The sequence below is a fragment of the Cygnus atratus genome, chromosome Z (assembly GCF_013377495.2).
Source record: "Cygnus atratus isolate AKBS03 ecotype Queensland, Australia chromosome Z, CAtr_DNAZoo_HiC_assembly, whole genome shotgun sequence".
NCBI classification, from domain to species: Eukaryota; Metazoa; Chordata; class Aves; order Anseriformes; family Anatidae; genus Cygnus; species Cygnus atratus.
Window position 1 is genome coordinate 22,447,605 of NC_066396.1, and position 22,092 is coordinate 22,469,696.

At 34.9% G+C, this 22,092-nt stretch overlaps 1 protein-coding gene across 9 annotated transcripts in view; it reads right to left on the reverse strand.

Moving 5' to 3' along the window:
- Positions 1 to 22,092, reverse strand: part of ADAMTS6 (ADAM metallopeptidase with thrombospondin type 1 motif 6) — a 158,604-nt gene that overhangs the window by 55,638 nt on the left and 80,874 nt on the right. For all 9 annotated transcript variants that reach the window (XM_050716427.1, XM_035553522.2, XM_035553521.2 and 6 more), the window contains 4 exons: positions 20,925 to 21,066; positions 9,182 to 9,289; positions 2,320 to 2,465; positions 16 to 79 (listed from right to left, as the gene is read on the reverse strand). In XM_050716427.1, coding sequence (XP_050572384.1) covers positions 16 to 79; positions 2,320 to 2,465; positions 9,182 to 9,289; positions 20,925 to 21,066 — 460 coding nt within the window. The remainder of the gene's footprint in view (positions 1 to 15; positions 80 to 2,319; positions 2,466 to 9,181; positions 9,290 to 20,924; positions 21,067 to 22,092) is intronic.

A 22,092-nucleotide genomic window follows, 5' to 3' on the forward strand; every position in this document is an offset into this window, starting at 1 on the left:
ACTAAGTTCACTTACATCAGTATTGCAGGAGCGATACCGCTTCCTTTCTCCAAGACAGTATTTACCTCCACCTGAAGGCCTGGAAAAATATTTTTTATGAGTTAGTGTATGTTTCAGTATAAACATAAGTTCATGAGATATACATTACTAAGATAAATATTGCTACATAACATAACAACAAAAGCACATGGAAGTTTTAAGGTGAGATTTTATAGTATTTTCTTTAATATGAATTGTGGTATTGACTTGAACTCCAGCAGATGGAAAACAGCACTGGGTATTTTAAAGTCTTCATACATAATATTCATCTTGTTTGCACAGATTTCAAGCAATACAGTGTAAATGTATTTTGAACATATTAAAAATGTATTGCTTTTAATTATTTGATTGCTTTATAAAACCAGAATGAAAGATGTGTAAACAACCTAGATGACACGTTTTTTTAATCTGCTCATATTACACTTTAAAACATAACAAAATGATGAAACTGCCTGCTAAATACTGGAGTCAGCAACAAAAACTGCTTCTTCAGGAATCTGATTATGATTTGAATTAAGGAGTACTAAATCTAAAGAAACTCCAGAGCAAGCAGGTTTCTATTAGTGTAATTAAGACACTGGCACTTAAATTCCCAGATTGTTCAGGAACATTAGCTATCTCCCACTGAGGTCAAATAATGAATTAATATTGACGTAAGTGGAAGATTAATCAAACATCAGATCTTTGGCTTGTAACAAGAAAGCAAAAGGGAAAAACACTGTGTTTTATGATAAAGAAAAAGAAGAATTTACAGTTAGCAAAAAAGTAAATCAATAATGTTTTTTGTGGTACAGGCATTTATCCAGGCAGCCCTATCCTAGAAATACTCATTTTAATTAATGAACCAAAGGGAATTTTTTCCTAATGCAAACATGGAAAAAAAAATCACATTCTTGCTACACTGTTAAACATTTAAGATATAATTATCCTTCAACATACCAACTGATATACACGGAGACAGGAGTAGTAAAAAAAATCTTACAAAATTAATTGTGCTTCAATCAAACTTTTCTCTAATGTTTTTACACAGTGCTGTGAAAAAAATAATGTGCTTAACTTATTTTTTTTTCAGTAACATAGCCTGACATGTAATCTACATGAGTACACATAATTTTTACTTTTGAATCTATTCAATTAGTAGTGGCATTTGCCAGAATTGATTGATTGTAATTGCTAAAGACAAAAAGTGAACAGACTACCTTAAACAGCAGTAATGTCACATCATGGTGTCTGTCTTGCAAACAACAGCGGAAAGCTGAAATACAGCTTGGCTTGCAAAACTTGGGTACAAGCAACAGGAAACTTCAGTGTACAGAGAGGAGAAGATGAAAAGGAATGACAGAAGTCACAGAACGGATTTTCATGAAAGAAGCTTGATGTTTTCTAGAAAAAGTGTTCTTAAGAACTAGTAATGGTGATGGAAGTAGAGCTTATGAGTCATGACAAGAGCAAAATATGGAGTCATAAAACTACCCTCTGACAGAGAGCTATAGCTGTGATGAGGTAATCCAAACAAAGCAAGCAGCTACAGAAAGAAACAGTGGTTCATTCAGCAGAGAACAGCAATGGAAATAAGTAAGCATTCCTCCTCTGAGAAGCACTAGACAGAGGGAAGAGCACTTACCTGACAGATCTTCTCTGGAACACTGCTCAGGACATTGGGAAGCAGACAGAGGCTACCAGATACATAGAATAGACCAAGCTGTAGTGGAGGAGCTGGCCCCTCTTGAGAGACAGTAGATGGACCAATAGGGAGTGGTGGCAGGGAGAGAAGTAACTCAATTGTTTTAAGAATCAGTGGGAAGTCACAATTAAGTGTTAAATGTGACAGAATATAAATGTATGCTCAGTAATATTACTAATTACATGTGTGTTTATATGTAAATTGTTGAACACAAAATCTTGAAAATAGTGTTGCTTTTTTAATAAATGACTGGCAGTGGTTATATACTAGACTATACTATACTAGACAGATACGAATAAATAATAAAGAAATCTAAATCATAATTCAAATATATTTTGCATAAAAAGAAGTTTCAGAAATAAAACTGTACTAGTTACTAATAAATATAAATCCAGCATTTTTTACGGTATATATATAATAGATAAATTAAAAACTGTATGTCTAGTGAGCTTCTCCTGTTAACTGTTTCTGTGTGCAATTTTGAAGACAAACTCTGGCAAACTAGCAAAACATTTTTAAAGAAAACATATGAAACCAGTTTTGAATAAATTCCAACTGTGTCTTTTTGTTGGCTCCAGCTTACTTTAGCTACTTACGCTGGACTGTCACAGTGCCTTATAGATGAGGAGACTCCGCCACCGCAGGTCCTGCTGCATTCTCCCCATATTGACCATGGACCCCAACCTCCATCTACGCTCTGGGGCCAAGTGCCAAAAGGTACACACTCTCCCTGATAACACCACTGAAAGATTTCACACACAAACAAAACAAACTAATAATAATAATAATAATAATAATAATAAGCTTACAGGCTGATGGTTATCAGGACAGAAAAACATAAGTGTCAGGCAATGACCAATTATAGGCATTAGCATTCTCCATACAGATAAAAACACTAATATTTTACTTTTTTTAGCCATGTTTAGACATTGGTGAGGGTGTGTGTGATTTGTTAATTGACTTCACTAAGCCCTGAATGATAAGTCTCTAACACACACCAGAAGTTTAAGCAAGCTTAAAATGAAGACTTTCTTTTTTCCTCATACATCCTCCTCAATGTTTCACATTAAAGGAACCACAAGTTACATTCTTTTCAAACACTATGATCCACTTCTAAGATTAAAGAAAATGCCTTCCACTTAGGATTCATGTAGTAGCTTCATTATACAAAACGAAAAATTCCCCCATCGTATTTTTAAGACAGTTTTTCCTTGCAAACCCTGAACCTTTGCAATATTGCTACTTACATTGGACATAAAAAATGTCAGACAATTTAAACGAATTGGTATTTTAAAATTAAATTCATCATTTCCTATATCAGCAACTTTTTTTAAACAATTTGGGAAATAACCTAGGAGCTTACAGTTTAATCCACATTCTGGTGTATGAAAGTATAGAACAGTTATGTAAATTATTCCTGCCATCACTGTGTTGGGCAACAGAATACAGCATGGCCTCAGGATTACTGTGTCCTAAATTTGCACATTTCAATTCCAAAAGGTGAGTATCTGTCGCTTAACTGCCTTCAAGTCCCATAACAGACACAATACTAACCCTCCCTTTCAAGAAAAATAAGCAAACAAACACATACCTGCTGTATCCAAAATCTGCCTATGAATTTGACAAAATTCACTGAGACATACACAGAAAACATGGTGAGACAGCCCATAAGCACTATAGTAAGACTGGGTGAGGAGTTAATATTAACTAGTTCAGAAAAAAAAAAAAATAATAAATTTTTTCTGAGTCCTAAGCCTCACCTAAAGTGTCAGTCCCAGCAATGCAGGAACAAACACAAAAGAGCAAATGCAGCCACTGACAATGATCTGAATTTCTCTCAATTTTATGAAAGCAATTGACAAGATAATTTAACCTTCAGTCACTATTCAGAAAAAAAATAATAGAAGTTTGATATAAACAACGATTATGCACAGTGATAGTCGATTAAAATTTCATATTAGTTCCTAATTAGAAATTTCATGTTGAATACAAAGGTACTTTGATTGTCAAGCACGTCAAGGATTCTGTGATTGTAGCTACAGAGAATGAACATTAAAAAAATATATGTAGCTTATCATCAGCAAATACACCTAGATACAAAGTAGTTTTGCATAAAAAACACATGCTACCATTTAACATTAACAAGTGAAGTCTCTAGTATCATTTTTCTATCATCCTTGTTTCTTATCTTAGCACATTTTTATTCCCGATGATCTCTTTTTTCTCTGTATGTGCAGTACCTGAACTTATTTTAAAACACTGCTGTTACTATCCAGCACGTTTCTGTTTATAAAACTCATCCTCTACTAGTTGGAGAAACAAAAAACCAGCATTCATACGCCTACAAGTGTATAAGGTGGGTTATCTTAAACCTCGAGTTCAAAATGCATTGCCTTTTCTACCAGGTCTGGTTGGGGCAGTTTTCTTCATCTCAGCCCAAGTGGTGCTGTGTTTTAGATCTGCGACCAAACAGAATTGATAACACACCACTCTTAGCTGAACTGTGCCTGCACAGCCTCAAGGCTTTCTCTGTTTCTCACTTTGCCCCTCCAATGAGCAGTCTGGGAGTAGGCAAGAGGGTAGAAGGGGACAGAGCCAGCAAAGCTGACCTGAACTGGCAAAAGGATACCCCATGCCACAGAACATCTTGCTCAACAATAAAACTGGCATCATGCTCAGCAATCACACTGGGGGGGGGGAGTCTTTCCAAGCAAGTTGTTGCATAGAGACTGGCTGGGCATTGGTCTGCTGGTAGGAGGTGGTGAGTGATTGATTGCCTTTGCATCACTTGTGGTTGTTCGTTTTTTCCCATTTTTATTTTTTTTCCCTGTACTTATTAAAATGCCTCCATCTAGACAGATGAATTTTTCTCAGTTTTGCCTTTGCCTTTCTGATTCTGTCCTCCATCTTGCTGTGGGGGACTAAGAAAGAAACTGGGTGGGGACTTAGCTGTCAGCTGGGGTCAACCCACCACATTTCTTAGGAAAAAAAAAAAAAAAAACAAGAACGCAAGGTTTCATGGAGCTCTTCTGAGCAAAAGATAGTTAATCCTTCCTACAGTTCTAAATTTACAACTCAGCAGTTTCTGGCAATATTGAACACCTACTTTCAGCTAGTATAGCTGTATCCATATGGCAGTTTTCAATACCTCTAATGGTACAATTATGATGGAGAATAAAGTGAATTTATGTGAATTATGTATGAAGAATTAGAATTTTCTGGTTTTCTTCTCATTATAGTGATAAACTAAGTGATAATTATTTCATTTATTAAAGACAATGATCACCTGGTAGCATTCTATGACAGAGGCCACAGCAGTACATGAGTAATTATGTAACGCTAAAGTCAACCGCTAAAAATTAAAATGCTTCTGAGATTAAAAATGTATGCTAATAAATTAGATTAATAAATACATTGTAGAAATATTACATGTCAAAATCAAGATTCGTAAATGAAAAACACAATTAAACCCAAACTAATACCGTCTATGTATGAACAGAACATGCAAACAAACCTCTGTGGTGTTATGACTGTACATAATATGCAGGTGCATTTCACCTGCTTTATTCTTCCAAACTTTATGTATAAAATCCCTGTACTCTGTAATGCCCTCTGCCAACGAAACATTTCTTTCTTCCATATTCCCATTTTCCCCTATAAAAACTCCTTCAATGCTGTTTTTCCTCCTCTACTGAAGTTAAATACGAACACATACTGTCCACTTTGGTGTATCTTTTTAATTTTCTAGTGCATATTTATCTTTACCAGAGGCAAGTGATGCATAGAATCTCTGTCCGATTAATTCAAAATGGCCAAATCTCATTATTTCTAATGGGACTACAGAAATACCTGCTCATCTGCTACAATGAGGTTAAGGTCTACTGCGTAAACAGGATATGAAGAAAAAGAGATGACAGCTATTTTAGAAGTACAATCCTTTATTAAGGGTTTAGAACTGAAATGTTAATTCTCCTCTCACAATGAAGAAGTAACTTTCAATTAGTTGGCTCAGAAGGACAGTGGTGATGCACTTGGATACATACTAAAGATGCACGAAACTTTAAATAACATGGGATTCTTCTCATAAAGATCATTAACAATAAAAGAAGATATGTCACTATGGCACACTTGAGAGAATTGTAGGTATTTAAAACAGTATACCTTTCGAAAACTAGCAGAGGAAGTATTGTTTGTGATAGTGAAGAAAAACTATTTATTTTTTCGGAGAAAAAAAAAAAGGTTAATTAAATTTAAGCTTGCCATCTTAACTATAAGGATGGATTTTCAATGAGTATTTCTGCAATTATTTTGCAAGGAAACTTGATGCCCAATACTAACGTGAATTTATATTACCACATAATCTAGGTATTTAAATTGTTCTTTCAGCACACTGTTTTCACTTTTTGTACATTTGTCCCTCATTTACTTGCTTGGTATGGGTTTATACAATGATGTTAGAAGAGGTTACTTTTTTATTACTTTAAATTCAAAGACAAAAATAAATTATGCTATCAGTGTTGTCTTTTTGTTTCATATGCAGTATTTCCTCATTATAGTCCTTTTAAATCTATCAGTTTTAAGCTTCATCTATACTTAAAATGATTACTATAAGACTTGGATAAAACCATACCTTTTGCAACCCAACCAATACACAAATCCCTTCACCAAAGCATGAACGTGTTAAAACTTCAAATAGAACAGATGTACAAGTTCTGTCAGCAGCAAAAAAAATCCACACTATTATTTTTCCCTGTATGAGGAAACAGCTGAATAACTTTTATGGAAAACACTCTAAAAACCTTCAGGCTTAGGCAGACATCTACTGCGGAAAATTTCTACTGTGGAAAATTTCAAGCCAAAGAGTTAAAGTTTGGCAGGTTTATATAAGCAACTAAAAGAAGGTCTTATAATAGAGTGTTGGGCAATTTTAATTGTAGAAATCCCTCCTAACTCTGCCAATAAGATATTACTGCACAGTGCATCAAAATTAGCTTTCAGTTAATAGTTACACAGAATTTACATCAGTGTAACTAAAAGTTGAAACTGACCCTCCAAATATGATAGAGTACTCTGTGATCTTGTTAGGCTTTTAGAGCAAGGAATGTCGTTTATTACATGTTTGGACAGAGCCCAGCAAAATAGACCCTAATTTGGTTGTGGCCTTTAAGCATGACTGCCATATAAATGTAATAATAATAATAATAATAATAATAATAATAATAATAAAGTGTTACAGAATTGTAAACTATTATTTTCTCCTTAGCATGTGGTGAAGTGAACTACATATTTGGAAAGAACGGTGTTTTCTGTTTTGTTTTTTTCCTATCACAAATTATTAATTTACAGGAACCTTTGAAGTTGGAAACTTATAGTTGCAATTCTCTGCTGTTTAAAGGCATGAACAGTTTAGCTCTGTAAAATCCTAATTCTCAGATTTCTCTCTAAAATTTAACAAGGGAAGAAGATACTGATGACTGGAGATTTTTTGCAGAGAGTAAATTGGTTAAAGACTCTGGCAAAAGCACACGACAACAGTGTCTTAAAGCATCTTGACTTGTTCACTGTAGTTTAAATGGTTTGAAAAATACAAATTGAAGTAAATTGCTCCTTGTCACTGACAAGGAGTGGTGGTTCCAAAATAAACCTAGACTGTTGATCTAAGAATAAAGCTCCTAGCATTTTCTATTACTCTAATAAAAGGTAACATTTTTGGTAAAATGTGAAGGTGTCTCTATTTTCATTGGCTAACTGTAAGCACTATATTTTTTTTAATGACCCCTTCAATGAATTTATTTAACATGGTTTACCAATATTTCCAAACTCAGCATGGAAAAGCCATCAGAATGGCACTAGGTCATGGGCCCTGAACGAAGCCATTAGCAAGGATTAATAAACTGTGACAGCTGCCCAATAGCTTTCATTCTATTTAAAAATCAGATTGCAATTCAAAATGCAGTGTAATCTTTGTTGGCCCAGCTAGCATGGCAAAAATCAGAACAGAGAATAGATGACAGTGGTCATTGTTACAAAAAAATCCAGTTTGGAGCAGTAAATCTTAACGACAGCAACGCTCAAAGAGATAAAAGAGATAATGGAAACTGTTAAGTTCTCATCGTTTTCTAAAAACCTGCATAAAATGTATCATATTATTGTGGAAATAGGAATATGAAATTACTTGTTTTCTAGCACATATCCTATAAATTAATGACTAAAATATTTTTGATCTTCTCTAAGATCTGCCTTTACAACTGAAAAACACTCTCTTACTATTCTTAATCTAAAACTTATTTTCAGAACCTTGTCTGAAACTATTGATGAAAAATAAAAATTCACATATTCGGACAAATACAGTAGCACTAGGCTTATCCATTGCAACACTGAGTTTTCAAACTTTTCTGTTACACAAGAGAGTTTATCAGACTGCATACCAAAGTTCTTTAAAGCTACACAGCTATGTAAGTATAACAATATTAAGGATGATCAAAGGGCTGGAGCACCTCTCCCGTGAAGACGGGTTGAAGGAGTTGGGGTTGCTCAGCCTGGAGAAGGGAAGGCTCCAGGAGACCTTAAAGACGCCTTCCAGGAGTGCAGTGGTAGGACAAGGGGGAATGGCTTTAAACTACAAGAGGGGAGAGTTAGATTAGATGTGAGGAAGAAATTCTTCACTCAGATGGTGGTGAGGCCCTTGAACAGCTTGCCCAGAGAAGCTGTGGATGCCTCATCCCTGCGGGTGTTTCAAGGACAGGCTGGATGGGGCTTTGGGCAGCCTGGTCTGGTGGGAGGTGTCCCTGTCCATGGCAGGGGGTTGGAACTGGGTGATCTTTAAGGTCCCTTCCAACCCAAACCATTCTGTGGTTCTATGATTCTATAATAGTTAAAGTCAGAATAGATTGGTCACTGGGAAATAAGAGCATTTAGAAAACCCTTTTAGTAAGGCTTCCCCCCCCCTTTTTTTTTTTTCCTTTTTTCCTACATGCTTGTATGATTTTGTATGATTCACCTAGTGTCTGAAAGAATACTGATTTTTTTATCTTCTTACAAATTAACAGAAATCAGGCTCTAGAGCTATGACATACATTTTCAGAGTCCGCAACAGACCCAGAGTTGTAACAACCATTTTTGGAAGAGTGCTATAAAATTTAGTAACAATTAAACTAACAAGAGTTTTTTTACAGAAATCACTCAGAAAATAAGTATAGTGTATGTAATATGCTTTTTTCTATCCAGGATATGAAATTTTATAGCAAGCATAAATATTTTATTAAATTTATATATATAAAATAATTGTTAAAAAAATTCTATAGGGCACTTGCATTAGGATACTACTGTATTCTGAATTAATCTCTCTTTATTTGAACTCTTATTCCGGCTCATAAAGACTTTAATTCTCTAGTTCTTTCGTCCTTAAGTCTCGAAACAATAAATTACTTCTTCAAACAATACATTATTTGTACTCACCCCCTTCTCAATGCTCCCTGTTTGGCAAAGAGTACCTTCAGCTGCTGGAATACTGTTGGTAACACAGCGGTTACTTTTGCTGAGGCACCAGAGCTCTCTACACACTTCCTAGGAAAGAAGGCAGAAGCAAGTTGATCAGAGTAACAGCCTAAAATTGCTTCCAATCCTCATACACGTATATAGAGAAATTTGTTTTGAACATACAATAAGAGCTGGGCTGGAGTCTAGATGTTTGCAAAACATTCTGGAGCAACTTCAAAGCCAGCATATTCTACTTAAGAATATTCTGCCACAAAAATTCAGGAAGGATCAAATTGTAGACTACAAAAATATGTTTTTCTACACCTGCTATGCAAGCATTGTTGTGTCATAGCTGGTTTTCTGATTAGTGTTTGATATATTTTAGTATTGTAGTATTGTTGTAAAAGTAATCTGTTGTAAAGGATGTGCTGTAGTATCTCCATTGTTAACGTTATTTGCCTCAAAAATTCATGGTAAAAGGATACTGTTAACTTTGAAATATGAACCAGCAAGATTTGTTTCCTTCAGGTTAAACCAAAAGGTTTCTGAGCTTAGACTATTTGCAATCCTATTCTGTAACACATGTTAAAACAGTGCATGTGTATGTATATATCTAAATATTTCCTTTAAACATTTTAGATTTGCGGCATTTTATAAATGATTTAGCCTATTGTAATTCCCTCTATTGTCAGCATTAAAGAGGTTTTCAAATAATCTATTTTCCTACAGTGTTTTCTCATTTGTTTTTGTGCATTTACTAATTTAAATTAAGCCAAATTCTGTTGACATTAGAGATTCACTATTAAAAATATCTATGGTTGAAATTCATAATGAGAGGTGTGATCCACTTCAGTTGTCCTTGGCTTGGACTGTATGTAGAATGGAATTAGAAATTTTTTGTGTTTATGGTAACTGTCCTGCATGATGATCTTTGTTGTATTACTTTGAGACCTGTGTAAGACTTCACAACCTGCTTTCTATTAAATACTTTCTATTTTAAAGTACTTTTGAAAATTTGAAAGATAAATACTCAAATCTTTAAGTAACCTTATGATAGGCATTACCAATGCATTTTATTAAATGTCTGCTTGAAATCATACCCAAAAATAATTCTTGTATAGATTCTATGACTGAATCTTGGAGCAAAGAGGAAAAAGGAAAAGTCAGTATGAGCAAATTAAAGTTATTAGCCACCCCCCCACCCCCTTGCAAATTAATTGTTTATCTGAGGAAATGAATGAGTATCTGGCATCTAGGCTATCTTTTCTATGCACCTCAACTAGAACAACTGTTATGTTATTCCCTAAGATTCAGCTTCTTGCATGAAACTTATGATGAATAGAAATGCTTCTTTCTAAACTCTACTGAATGTAGAAATGGATTTATATATTGTTGTTACCTAGTAGCTGCAGTAAGTTCAACAGTACAAGTTTTTACAGAATAATACAAAATTATTTACGAAGTTTAAAAACAGCTGGTGCCATTCAGGACAGATATATACTCTGCATTTAGTTTCATGATTGGTAGAATCAAGCCATCTTTTTAAAAATCTACAAAAAACATAACATCTTAGCATGGTCTGAAACGATGAGGAATAAGTACTGCTGACTTGTGGAGCTTCCACTGAACATTTGACAATTTGGCCTAAGCTATTTAGTTATATCAAATCATGTAACAACTCCTGTTTGGTGGGTGGCTCTATGAAAACTCAAGAGAACTGACATTCATGAGTCTTTTTTAGGAGAAATATTGCCACAGGTAAATGGATACCTACTACCAAAGTAAGAACTACCTTACTTTCCAAATTAGAATTTATTTTTCATTGAAGAAATGAAAACAGTATAAATATTTACTTACATAAATCTCTGAATAAAACACTTACTTTTGCCACTCAGATGGTAAGATTTTCAGATTAAGATACGCATTCACAAGTAAATATGGTTTAAAAGATCAAATAGAACAGGAAAAGCACAGAAGATATCATGAAGACTTTTGAGAAATCTCTTATAAATTTTATAGCTATGCAGTTATTTTTTAAATTCAACACTACATCAAAACCACATCTTCAATCAAGAATCTCAACTTCAATCCAGTATGGATTTCAAAGTGAAAACCTAAAATAAGTTCCTTTCAGACACATTATGAGGTGCTCCTGTCATACAACTGCCTTACTTACTTTTGTGTCTAATTTACTTGCTTGTCTGTTTCATGTATGACTTATATTGTCAGACTGTAATTAAAAGCGTCAGACAGTGATGATCCTAGTTAAGATCCTACATTTATTTTGCATCACATCAAATTCAAATGTTTAAATTAATATCTGCGTTAATTTTGCAAAGATTGGACTAATGTTTGGAAAACCAAAAATTCAAGTGCATTAGGAAATAAAGATTTCAACTAATCTAATACAGACAGAAGAAAAAGTAAAATCTCTGTAACACTCTGGATTTTGAAAACATCTACAATTCAGAGTGATTTGAATCCAGAATTCTGGTTTGTGCTTCAGATTTTACTTGCAGAATTTCACTTTTGATATCCCTATACAAATACACCATCAATATGTTAACACAGAAGGGGATGAAATAATTAAAACTTGCATTTCATTCATTGCCAGGCTAACATACTCACAAAGGACAGCATTTAACAATTTCTCCCAGACATTGTAATTCCAAGTAAATAATCAGCTGAACTGTGTGAACTAATGGATACAGCTGTTTTAGTTATTCATCATTTACAGAATGATTTCAAGCAAGTTAGCTCATCTCCCTACTCCATGACAAATGAGAAAAAATATTTTCCTTCTTCCAAAATTGCTTTGGGAGATAAGATGAAAAAAACTGTATCAAAACTATATATTATTACTGACATAGCCTGTTTGTCTTTATTCAGACCTTAATTTTAGTACCAATTTTTCTCAGTAAACCTCTGACGACAAAATGAAAGTAATGCTAAATGACTGCAGGCTGTATAACACTATTAGTACTTAAGCTAAAACCTCTACTCAAACCAGAAAAGAGTTCTGTCCAAGGACAGACTTACGATATCCCAAGATCAACAGAAAACTTATGGAAAACTAAGCAAAATACAGACGACTTGTAAACTAATATAACACAATGTAACAATTTGTAGAAATATTCTATAATAAAACAATAAATTAAAGAATGTGTTTTTGTAATTTCTTCTAAAAGAAGTTTTATAATTTCTTTTAGGAGAAATAACATGTTTATTTAAAAGGTGATTTAATTTCCCCTAGTGTACTTTATTTAAAAGAAATAGTAGAATTTGAAGTATATGTTCTATCACCCTGCATATGTAAAATAACATTGTCATTTGAAAACAAGATAGCTAAAATAAAATGGCAAAATTCATCTGTGCTATTATTCTATTAAATGGAAGTGAAATTATACCATGTATTACTATGCCTATGTCTTCTTTATTTTCAGGTGATTTCAGAAAGTTAAGAGAGAGATTCTTATTAAGGTGCACAAGGCTTTCTGTTCTCCATATCAACCCTATACCTGGTACTGCCTCAGTTTCATAATTATTCATTTTAATTATTTCCTTATTACCACTGTCCTATTTGTAACATCTCTAAGCAGCTGTTTTTAATAAACCAGGCTGAAAAACATATGAGAAATTGCCTTGGAAAAGTCAGGCTCAAAATCACTAGTAGGAAGTCTACTGCTTTTCCTCACACACTAACATGCACACGCACACACACAACAACATAAGGTGACCCACTAATAGGGTAGTGTTTTCTTTGTTGGTGGACATAGGATAAGGTTAACATACCTTTTGTCAACATTAAATTTGTATGATTAATTTACTGAAGCTAAAAAAAAGAAGCATAATCTGAAAATTAATCAATGATCTCAAAGTCAGTCTTCAAGTGTGTGGATTTAATAACTATTAATTTATAAAGGAAACAAGGGAAAGTGTTTTAGAAGTCCAGGAAACATAAACTGAAGCTGAGGCCTTTCACAAGATCAAGACAAGATAGATGACAACCTGTAACGGTGTATCTTAGGGCTCCATGACTTCAGTTTGGAATTCGGATGCTTGTATTTGCAGTAAATTAAACAAAGCTGAACCCATCTAGAGAAAAAAAACAGCAAATCAAATTATCTTCCTTTTGCCTAAGTGTTATCAATGATGGAGCCTCTTTCTGTTGTGTCATGCAGAGTTATATATAGGCATTTCAAATTATGTAAAATCTAAGCAACCTATATCATAATAATCATAAATAGTAACAATACAGCACAATGAAAACTCAGTAGGATGAGTGAAGGTCAACTTGCTGTGCTGCTCTGTTCTTAATGTTCAACACTAATGAAAGCCTCTAACAGAAGTTAGCAGTTTGGCCCATAATGTTTAAAAAAAAAAAAAAGATGGGAAATACATTCACAATGCATATTAAACTACGATAATTTGGGGGTTTCAAATTCACAGTGCATATTCAACTACAATAATCTGGGGTTTCATTTTTTTTCATAAAGTTTAAAAATGCTAATCAGGATTTTATGTTACGTCAGCATGTTTCATCTATAATATGCTGCACCTCTTGATGAGCATTTGCTAAAATAGAGCATAAAAATAATTTGCTTGAATTGTAATTTACAATTCAGATCTGAAAAGCATCAGCCTAGAGTATCTCCAGCCTCACTGCTGAAATTCTGATGGCAACACACTTAAAACTAGAAGGCTGATTATAATTATGGGTGAATTTTGGAAGGTTCAAAGACAAGTTTAGTTCAGATAAGCACCCAAAAGTTACCATTTTAGTGCTCTCCTACCAAATGCTCATTAAGTGGTGCAGCATGTTACGAATCACAACATGCTGAAATAATGTGAAATAAAAGCTGTAACTTGAGTCATACATTTGCATTATGTAACCAGCATACTTTCCTAAATATTGGGTGCTTATGTGAACCTTATGGAAACTACAGAAGCCTCACAAGGTCAGTGACCTCCAAGCAGCATCTTCCCTTTCGAACCCATGAAAACTATTCCATCTTTATCTAAACCACATTATAGAATCTGGAATCTCATTATTGCTTCTGCTATCCACTGAAGCATTACTCCTGCTTTGATCACTGGTTTCCACTTGTCCTTTTTAAGCAGCGTTCATAAGATCTATGCATGTCTGTGCTACGTCTGTGTCTCTTGTGAGAGAGAGAAAAAGAAAAAAGGGAAGAAGAGGGGGAGAATAAGAGAGAGGGTGTGGAGGCAAGACAGTCAAAGGAAAGAAGAAAGAGGGACTGTATCATGGTGGCAGTACTCCAGCAACCTTTTAAAGAAACAAAAAAGATGTAAAACCACCTTAGGATTCATAAAGAGGAAAACTTCTCGGATTTCCATTGGCTACACACATCACAATGTTAAAAAAAAAAAAAAGAGGGAACAAAATTCACTTTAAGAATAAAGCTGAAAGTATTTCACGTTATTAACTACAGCACGATCCTCTAAGTCCTTACACAAGAAAAGCTCAGAATTTTGATCGTGCTAAATGCAAAAGGCCTGTACAACACTGATGAGAGGTTTTGCACTTGGCTGACAAGACCTTCTAAAATAAAGAATAATGGAAAAGTTGATAAAAATACATGAGTATTACAGCAGGACTGTCAATTCCTCTCTTCACCTACACATATTTAAACAGAATCACAGAATGGCCAAAGTTGGAAGTGACCTCTGAAGATCATCTAGTCCAACCCCACTGCCAAGCAGGATCACCTAGAGCACGTTGTGCAGGATGACATTCAGGCGGGTTTTGAATATCTCCAGAGAAGGAGACTCCACAAGCTCTCTGGGCAACCTGTGCCAGTGCTCTGTCACCCTCACAGCACAGAAGTGCCCTCTCATACTCAGCCAGAACCTCCTGCGCTTCAGTTTGTGCCCGTTGCCTCTCGTCCTGTTGCTGGGCACAACTGAAAAGAGACTGGCTCCATCCTCTCAACACCCTCCACTCAGATATTTATACACATTCATGAAGTCTCCCCTCAGTCTTCTCTTTTCCAGACTAAACAGGCCCAACTCTCTCAGCCTGTCCTCATATGACAGGAGCTCCAGTCCCCTCACCATATTAGTAGCCCTCCTCTGGACTAACTCCAGTAGCTCCATGTCCCTCTTGTGCTGGGGAGCCCAAAGCTGGACACAGCACTCCAGGTGGGGCCTCACCAGGGCTGAGTAGAGGGGGAGGATCACCTCCCTCGACCTGCTGGCAACACTCTTCCAAATGCACCCCAGGATCCCTTTGGCCTTCTTGGCCACAAGGGCACATCGCTGGCTCATGGTCAGCCTGCTGTCCACCAAGACTCCCGGGTCCCTCTCTGCAGAGCTGCTCTCCAGCAGGTCAACCCCCAGCCTGTACTGGTGCTTGGGGTTATTCCTCCCGAGGTGCAGGACCCTGCACTTGCCCTTGTTGAACTTATGAGGTTCCTCTTGGTCCTACCCTCCAGCCTGTCGAGGTCCCTCTGAATGGCAGCACAGCCCTCTGGGGTATCAGCCAACCTTCCGAGCTTCGTGTCATCAGCAAATTTCCTGAGGGTGCACTCCATTCCATCGTCAGGGTTGTTGATGAATAAATTGAACAAGACCAGACCCAGTACTGACACCTGGGGGACACTGCTAGCTACACGCCTCCAACTAGACTCCGCACCACTAAGCACAACCCTCTGAGCTCTGTTGTCCAGCCAATTACCAACCCATCTCACCATCAACTCATGTAGGCCACACAAAACAGGAATTTGTGATGTAAATCAGTATGACTGAACTACTTACACATTGCTAACAAGTCACATAAAGTGACTTTGCCATGGTATGAAGTATGAAGCCAAGGGGGAAAAAAGAGCACTTTTCAGTGAATTAGTATTATGTACAAATTGAATTGAATGCACAATACTTGTCTTAGCATCAATGAGTGAGGAAAGAGAAGGGACCTGGTAGTCTTGTGTAAAGATACACCAGTGGCTTCTCTGCCTTTGCTTTTCGGAAAAATAGAGCTTCCAAATCTGTTTTCACCTACCTACAAGAGCTCTAAGTCAAGCTAAATACCTCTTTTTATTTAAGTGGAGTAAATCATATCAGTGTTTCATGAAAGCAGTGACAGTTTAATTCACTAACATTAAAATTTACAAGGGCCAACTGCAATTTAGGCTAGAAGAAATACTGCAGAACTGCTCTGTATAGAAATTTGTTTACTTTCCTGCATTTGAAAGTCAGCTGACCAGAGAGGCAAGTTAGCTGTTTTGTTTTGCTCATTATTAATACAGTTACACTATCCTGTCTCTGAATTGGCATGTATGAAACTACAAAGCAGTGAAGGTATAGCGACTGTATGTCCTATATTTCTGTGGTAGATACTTTCCAAGCAACTTTCTACTAATGGTCATTAGCTTTATGAACACTCTCCGTAACTCGTTAAAAATAAATCAAGGGGATCACTTGAAGCCAAAAGGAGGACTCTTAATGTTGAGAATGTATCTTCATTCTTCCTGTTTATAAGCAATAAGTTCATAGCTTGAACTTATCTGTCCTTCAAAATGCAGCAACAAAATGTGAATAAAAACTGGTACCTGAATTTTAAGTTACTTTAGTTAGGACACTAACTGGAGAATTTAATTACAAACATAAGACCATGAAAAAGAAGAGAGCTGCTTGTCATCAGCTAGAATATATAACCTGATGTCTTAAACTCCAGTGTGAAATACAAATAGATTGGTCCTACTGATTTGAGTGAAGCCATGTGCTCAAAGGAAAGTAGCAGTTGTCCTGTTATACCTCTACTCTAAACACTTAGACACCAATGAAGGTGAAAAAGCATAAAATGTAAAAAAAATTTAACATGAATTGTTAGGCACTATCTCTGAAATTCATGCTAGCAGCCAACAGCTTCACAGATCATAAAATACACCACAACAATATCAAATATATGCATCAAGTATTAACTGCTATTAAAATGTCTGAAGTTTTAGTCCCTGTCCTAAAAACATGGGGACCAGCTCTAAAGCAAAGCATTATTTTGAACCACAAAATCTGTAAGTTACAGTCAGCATATTCCAGGCATTATTTAAACTCACAAAACAGAAATTCAAAGTCAAGACTGGAATTCCTTCCTGAGTTAACCCAGAGACAGCCAACTCTTACTAGGCAGATGCTGAAAGGTGAATAAGGTAAGGAGTCAACAAAAGATGTTCTCCTTACACTCATCTGAATAAACAAATTGAGTAAGTTTCTGAACTATCAGGGGAACTGGAACACAGAGAAGAACTGAGCCATCTTGACAGTAAGGAGAGAAAAATCCATGCTGCATCATCCTAGAAGATATCTAGTAGCTACACAAATGAACAGGAACTGGTATTGTTCCTAACAACCATCATAATTTCTGACTACACTGCATCTAACAAGATACTTGAAAACATGCATGCCTTTAGAAAAAGGTATGCATCAGCATTATATGGTGAAATTTCTACCATTACAATTTGTTTTACTGGAAGTCATAAGTTTAACACTCTCTTGTATCTGAAAGTGTAGCTTAAAAATGAAGTATTTTAAGTATCTTGTGAGACTGCCTCTTAGTTCTTTATTAAAAGTATTTATTTTTTCAATTAAATTCTCTAAATTGCTCCTGTATCATAGATTTGTGGAAAGTATACAGAACAGTGAAAATGTGACATTAGAAAAATCACTGTCTATTTGCAAACACTTAGTTAATCACTGATATGCTAAAACAGCACTTTGAATTCTTGCCACACAATGTGTGGAAGAACATAAGGAAATCTGACTAATAACTGCAATGCTTTTGCTGGAACAGTTTTGCTCATAAGTGAATAAAACAGATGGTTTCATTAGATCTAGTAAAAACAGTAATATCAGTATAACTACCTAAGAGCTGCTTTTAAGGGCAAAACTCCTTGTCAGTAAACACACACACACAAAGTCAGGGTCTTGCAGTCCCTTCAGCAGTGAGTTCTCATGCCTTAAACATTCAAACACCTCTCCAGGTATTAACTTCAAGTTCCTAAGTGAGAGAGAAAGCTTCAAGTACTTAAATATACAAAACTCTTGTCAGGATTAGGACCTAATTTATGACCAAAAGCAACAAGCATTTGAAATACACATACAGAGGGACTAGATGAGGAAATATGGGAGAACAAGCAATGAATACCAATGATCATCAAAGCTGATTGGTTGAAAGAGGTAATTTTTCTAGAGATTTATAAGACATTAGGACAGAATTTCAAAGCAGAAAGACCATCAGTATTTTCTAAGTCATGTTACATACACCATCTTAACACTAGTATTGGAGCCCAAAGGAGACTTACAATTTTTTTTTTGCTTTGACTTGAGAGTTCAGTGGTTTCTCTTGTCATGTCTTGCCATCACAAATCAGTAAAGAACATGAGCAAGAGGAAATGGCAAGAAATTTTCTCTGAGATTTCCCTTTGTTTTAGAATGTATTTATGGGTCATTAAATCCCATAGTGTACATCTTGCTGTACCCCTTCCTCTTTTACAAGGCAGTTCAAATGAAGAGGACTGACTGCCAGAAAGAAGTTAATATACGAATCTGATCCATTGTTAATTAGAGATTTTTACTATGTTTTTCAGTTCATGGTTGCACACTTATTAGAATGAGATCAATGAACTATTTACAGCATTTTAATGTAGACATTATATCAAACAGGAACACTCAAAGTACTGGCTGTTTACTTTTGATAATGAAAGAGTAGGATATAATATTTAACTTAACTTTTCCTGGTATTTCGATCTGGTTCCACTACTCAGTTCTACAAACCCATTCTTACAAGAAAAGTCTTTCTTCTGTATTTTCCATCTGCATTCCACTTACAAAGATTATTTCTTTCTCTCCAATGTTATCATCATGATGGCATTTCCAAAGTATTATGACCATGGCAGATAATATTTTTAAATGTAGACCATATTTTAAATTTATATAATTTCTTAGATTGGATATTATCAGACTTTTACAATAACCTGTTATATAGATATGTAAAGTCTGAATCCTACTACTAAAAATAGGTTATTTTTTCTGAGACACTTTTAAGTCATGCTCACACTGATGGCATATATTACACTGCATCAACTCAGAGGACTGGTAATGTTACATGAAGAGTTAAATTCTTTTAACTATTGCCTCAATTAAGTTTCAACCTCTTTTTTGTAACTATAAAACAATCCCCTAAAAATATTTAAAACAAGAAAGAAAGCAGACTTTATAAAGACAAGATTACCTACATCTTTAGTACCTTCGATTGTTGACATTTTAGAAACTGATTTAGAAACAGATGTGTACTGCGCAGCATGATCATCACAACAATGATTACTTGGTTTAACATAGTTTGAAAAAAAATAATTTACGTGTGGAAAAGTCAGGTTTTGCACATTATTAACTTTCCAGGTTAATTTAAAATGCAAAGTATCTCCAAAGGGTATTCTATAAATAATGGATTAAATACCTGCAGATTTCCTTAGTCTTAAAATAAATACTGTGTGTGCTGAGAATTTGTAAGAAAAAAAAAAGGCGGGGGGGGAAGATATGACTTAGATTTAGCAACAGGAAACAGGGCCCTTAGAGAACAGTGGTGGGAAGTAAGAACTTACAGAGGAACAATAAAGGCCAAAAGAGGTTTGATAAGGATCAGGAATAGAAGACCCAGAAAGCTAATCAATCAACTACATATAACTTTGAAAATCCTTTCCACAATGCAACCTACCAAAGAGGCATCCCAAAAAAAATACTGTATTTATCACCCACGGGATATTAAAAATAGACTTCCTTTGTAGCTAGCCTTTAGAGAAGTGAACAGAGTAAATTTAGTGGTTACATTGCTTTATTTGAATAGTCTTATCATTAAAATGCTAATAAAACTCAGTATTTTTTTAATCATTAGACATGTTTTCAAGACTTATTTTATTTAGTGTATTTAATCAGCTGATTATTTGATGTCAGGCATAACAGAATGCATCCTTTTACTATGCATTTTGAGCTGCAAGATTTCCTTTAAATAATATTTTAAAATATATTGCATAATGTACTGAAATATTAAGTGTGCAGGCTTTTATTTTGACTGTAAATTTCTTTAACTTCAATACTGCACACTGGTACTTACAACCAAATCTTTGCTAGCACTAAGCTATTCGGTATTCTATTTAGCTACCTAGCTTCATGTTCCTGTGTTCCCATAACCGAATAGTCTTCTTTTCAAAGAGAGATCTGAAGAATGTGAGAAACAAGCTCATTGTCATCAAAAAATAAAACAAAATGAAAGCAAAAAACAAATACAAAAGTAACTTCAAAATGTAGCTTTAAATTGAAAAGTTAAAGCCAACAAAACAGATTTAATGTTTCAAGATTCATACAGCATGAACCTGATCTCATTTAACTGAAATCAGTTAAAATTCTGTAGTACACTTTACATGGAGCAGGAACAAGTGTTCTGGGCTCTTTTTAATCCTAACATTCAAGAATGCTTCTCCAGCTCATTGTTACTCACACATTTTGGTGTACAGTATGCGCAAATGACTCAAGCAAAAGATGCAGCATAAGGATTAAAATGTACCCTTTGCTTACATAGGATGGCACCAGACAGAATGCTGTCAGAAATGTGTAACCCACTAGTGCAACTAACTAAAAAATTATGCTATAAAGGAATATATACAAATGACTAAGAAGAACACTCAGCATAAGGATTAAGACTTCTTACCCCATATTTACATTGACGGGATGTTGCTCCATACTGGAAGCGACACTGTTCATCAGCATCATACACCTGACCTGGGGCCACAGCTGGATAAAGAAAGTCACGCTTGGGAGGCTCATTATCAAGGCAAGTACCACGGCCCGAACTGTTCAACATAAAGGACCAAAGGAATTAGGAATTCTACTGACTGTAAATCACAGTAACGATATCATGTATCTAGTTCTTACTTTTAACGCCTTTGGGTGTGAAACAAATATGATCGCAATAAACAAACAGTACGATGGTACACCCATGGTAAATATATACATATATATTAGAGGGAATTAAGAGATCAAAATAATTTTTCATCATAATTATTAACAAAAGTGCTTATTTTAGATCACGAAATAGATTTCTTATATTATCCTTTTTAAAAGTACAAGAATTACTGAGCCACACAAGACTGATTTTCATTTTTGTTTTAAGGTTCTTATTTGTTTTCATTGAATAATAGGTACATTTGGTCATTGAACAAAAATTAAACAAATTAAGCAAATAAAATAAATAAAGGTTATAATTCTTAACAATCTTTCTGATCCTTCAAACAGCCAAGTACCTTAAAATATTACAGATAACAGCAGCTCAACTGGTTTATGAAAAAGTAAAACACACTAAAATTTCAACATGACTAAATGTTTATAACATTAGGACCCTAACATGCATGCCTATTCCATGTGAGAGAACAAAACTGTTCCTGTGGTAAAAATTGTCCAGGATCTTAAAATTCACCTATACTTGTGTGAGTGACAAAATTCATATGGATCTAAAGATCTTTTCTATCGCATTAACAACACATAGTCTTCAGAATTTCAAGTTTTAACTAAGATCATCATCTTTCAAAACTTTAATATTCTTTTCCTTTATATTCACTGTTCTGTGAGTGTTTTGTTTTGTTTTGTTTTTGTTGTTTTGTTTTGTTTCAAAACATGCCCACATTCAACCATAATATTTCAGTGTAGTGGAACGATAACAAATAAAGTCAAAGGCAGACAGTTCTTTTCTTCAGAAAACTTCATACTTTGCTAAATATAATTATTCAGTTTTATTTAGTCAGTGAGCATAAAAGAGGACAGATGCTTTTTTACTTTCATTTCACATGTGAATAAGTGAGGATTTTTAAAGAATTCTGGTG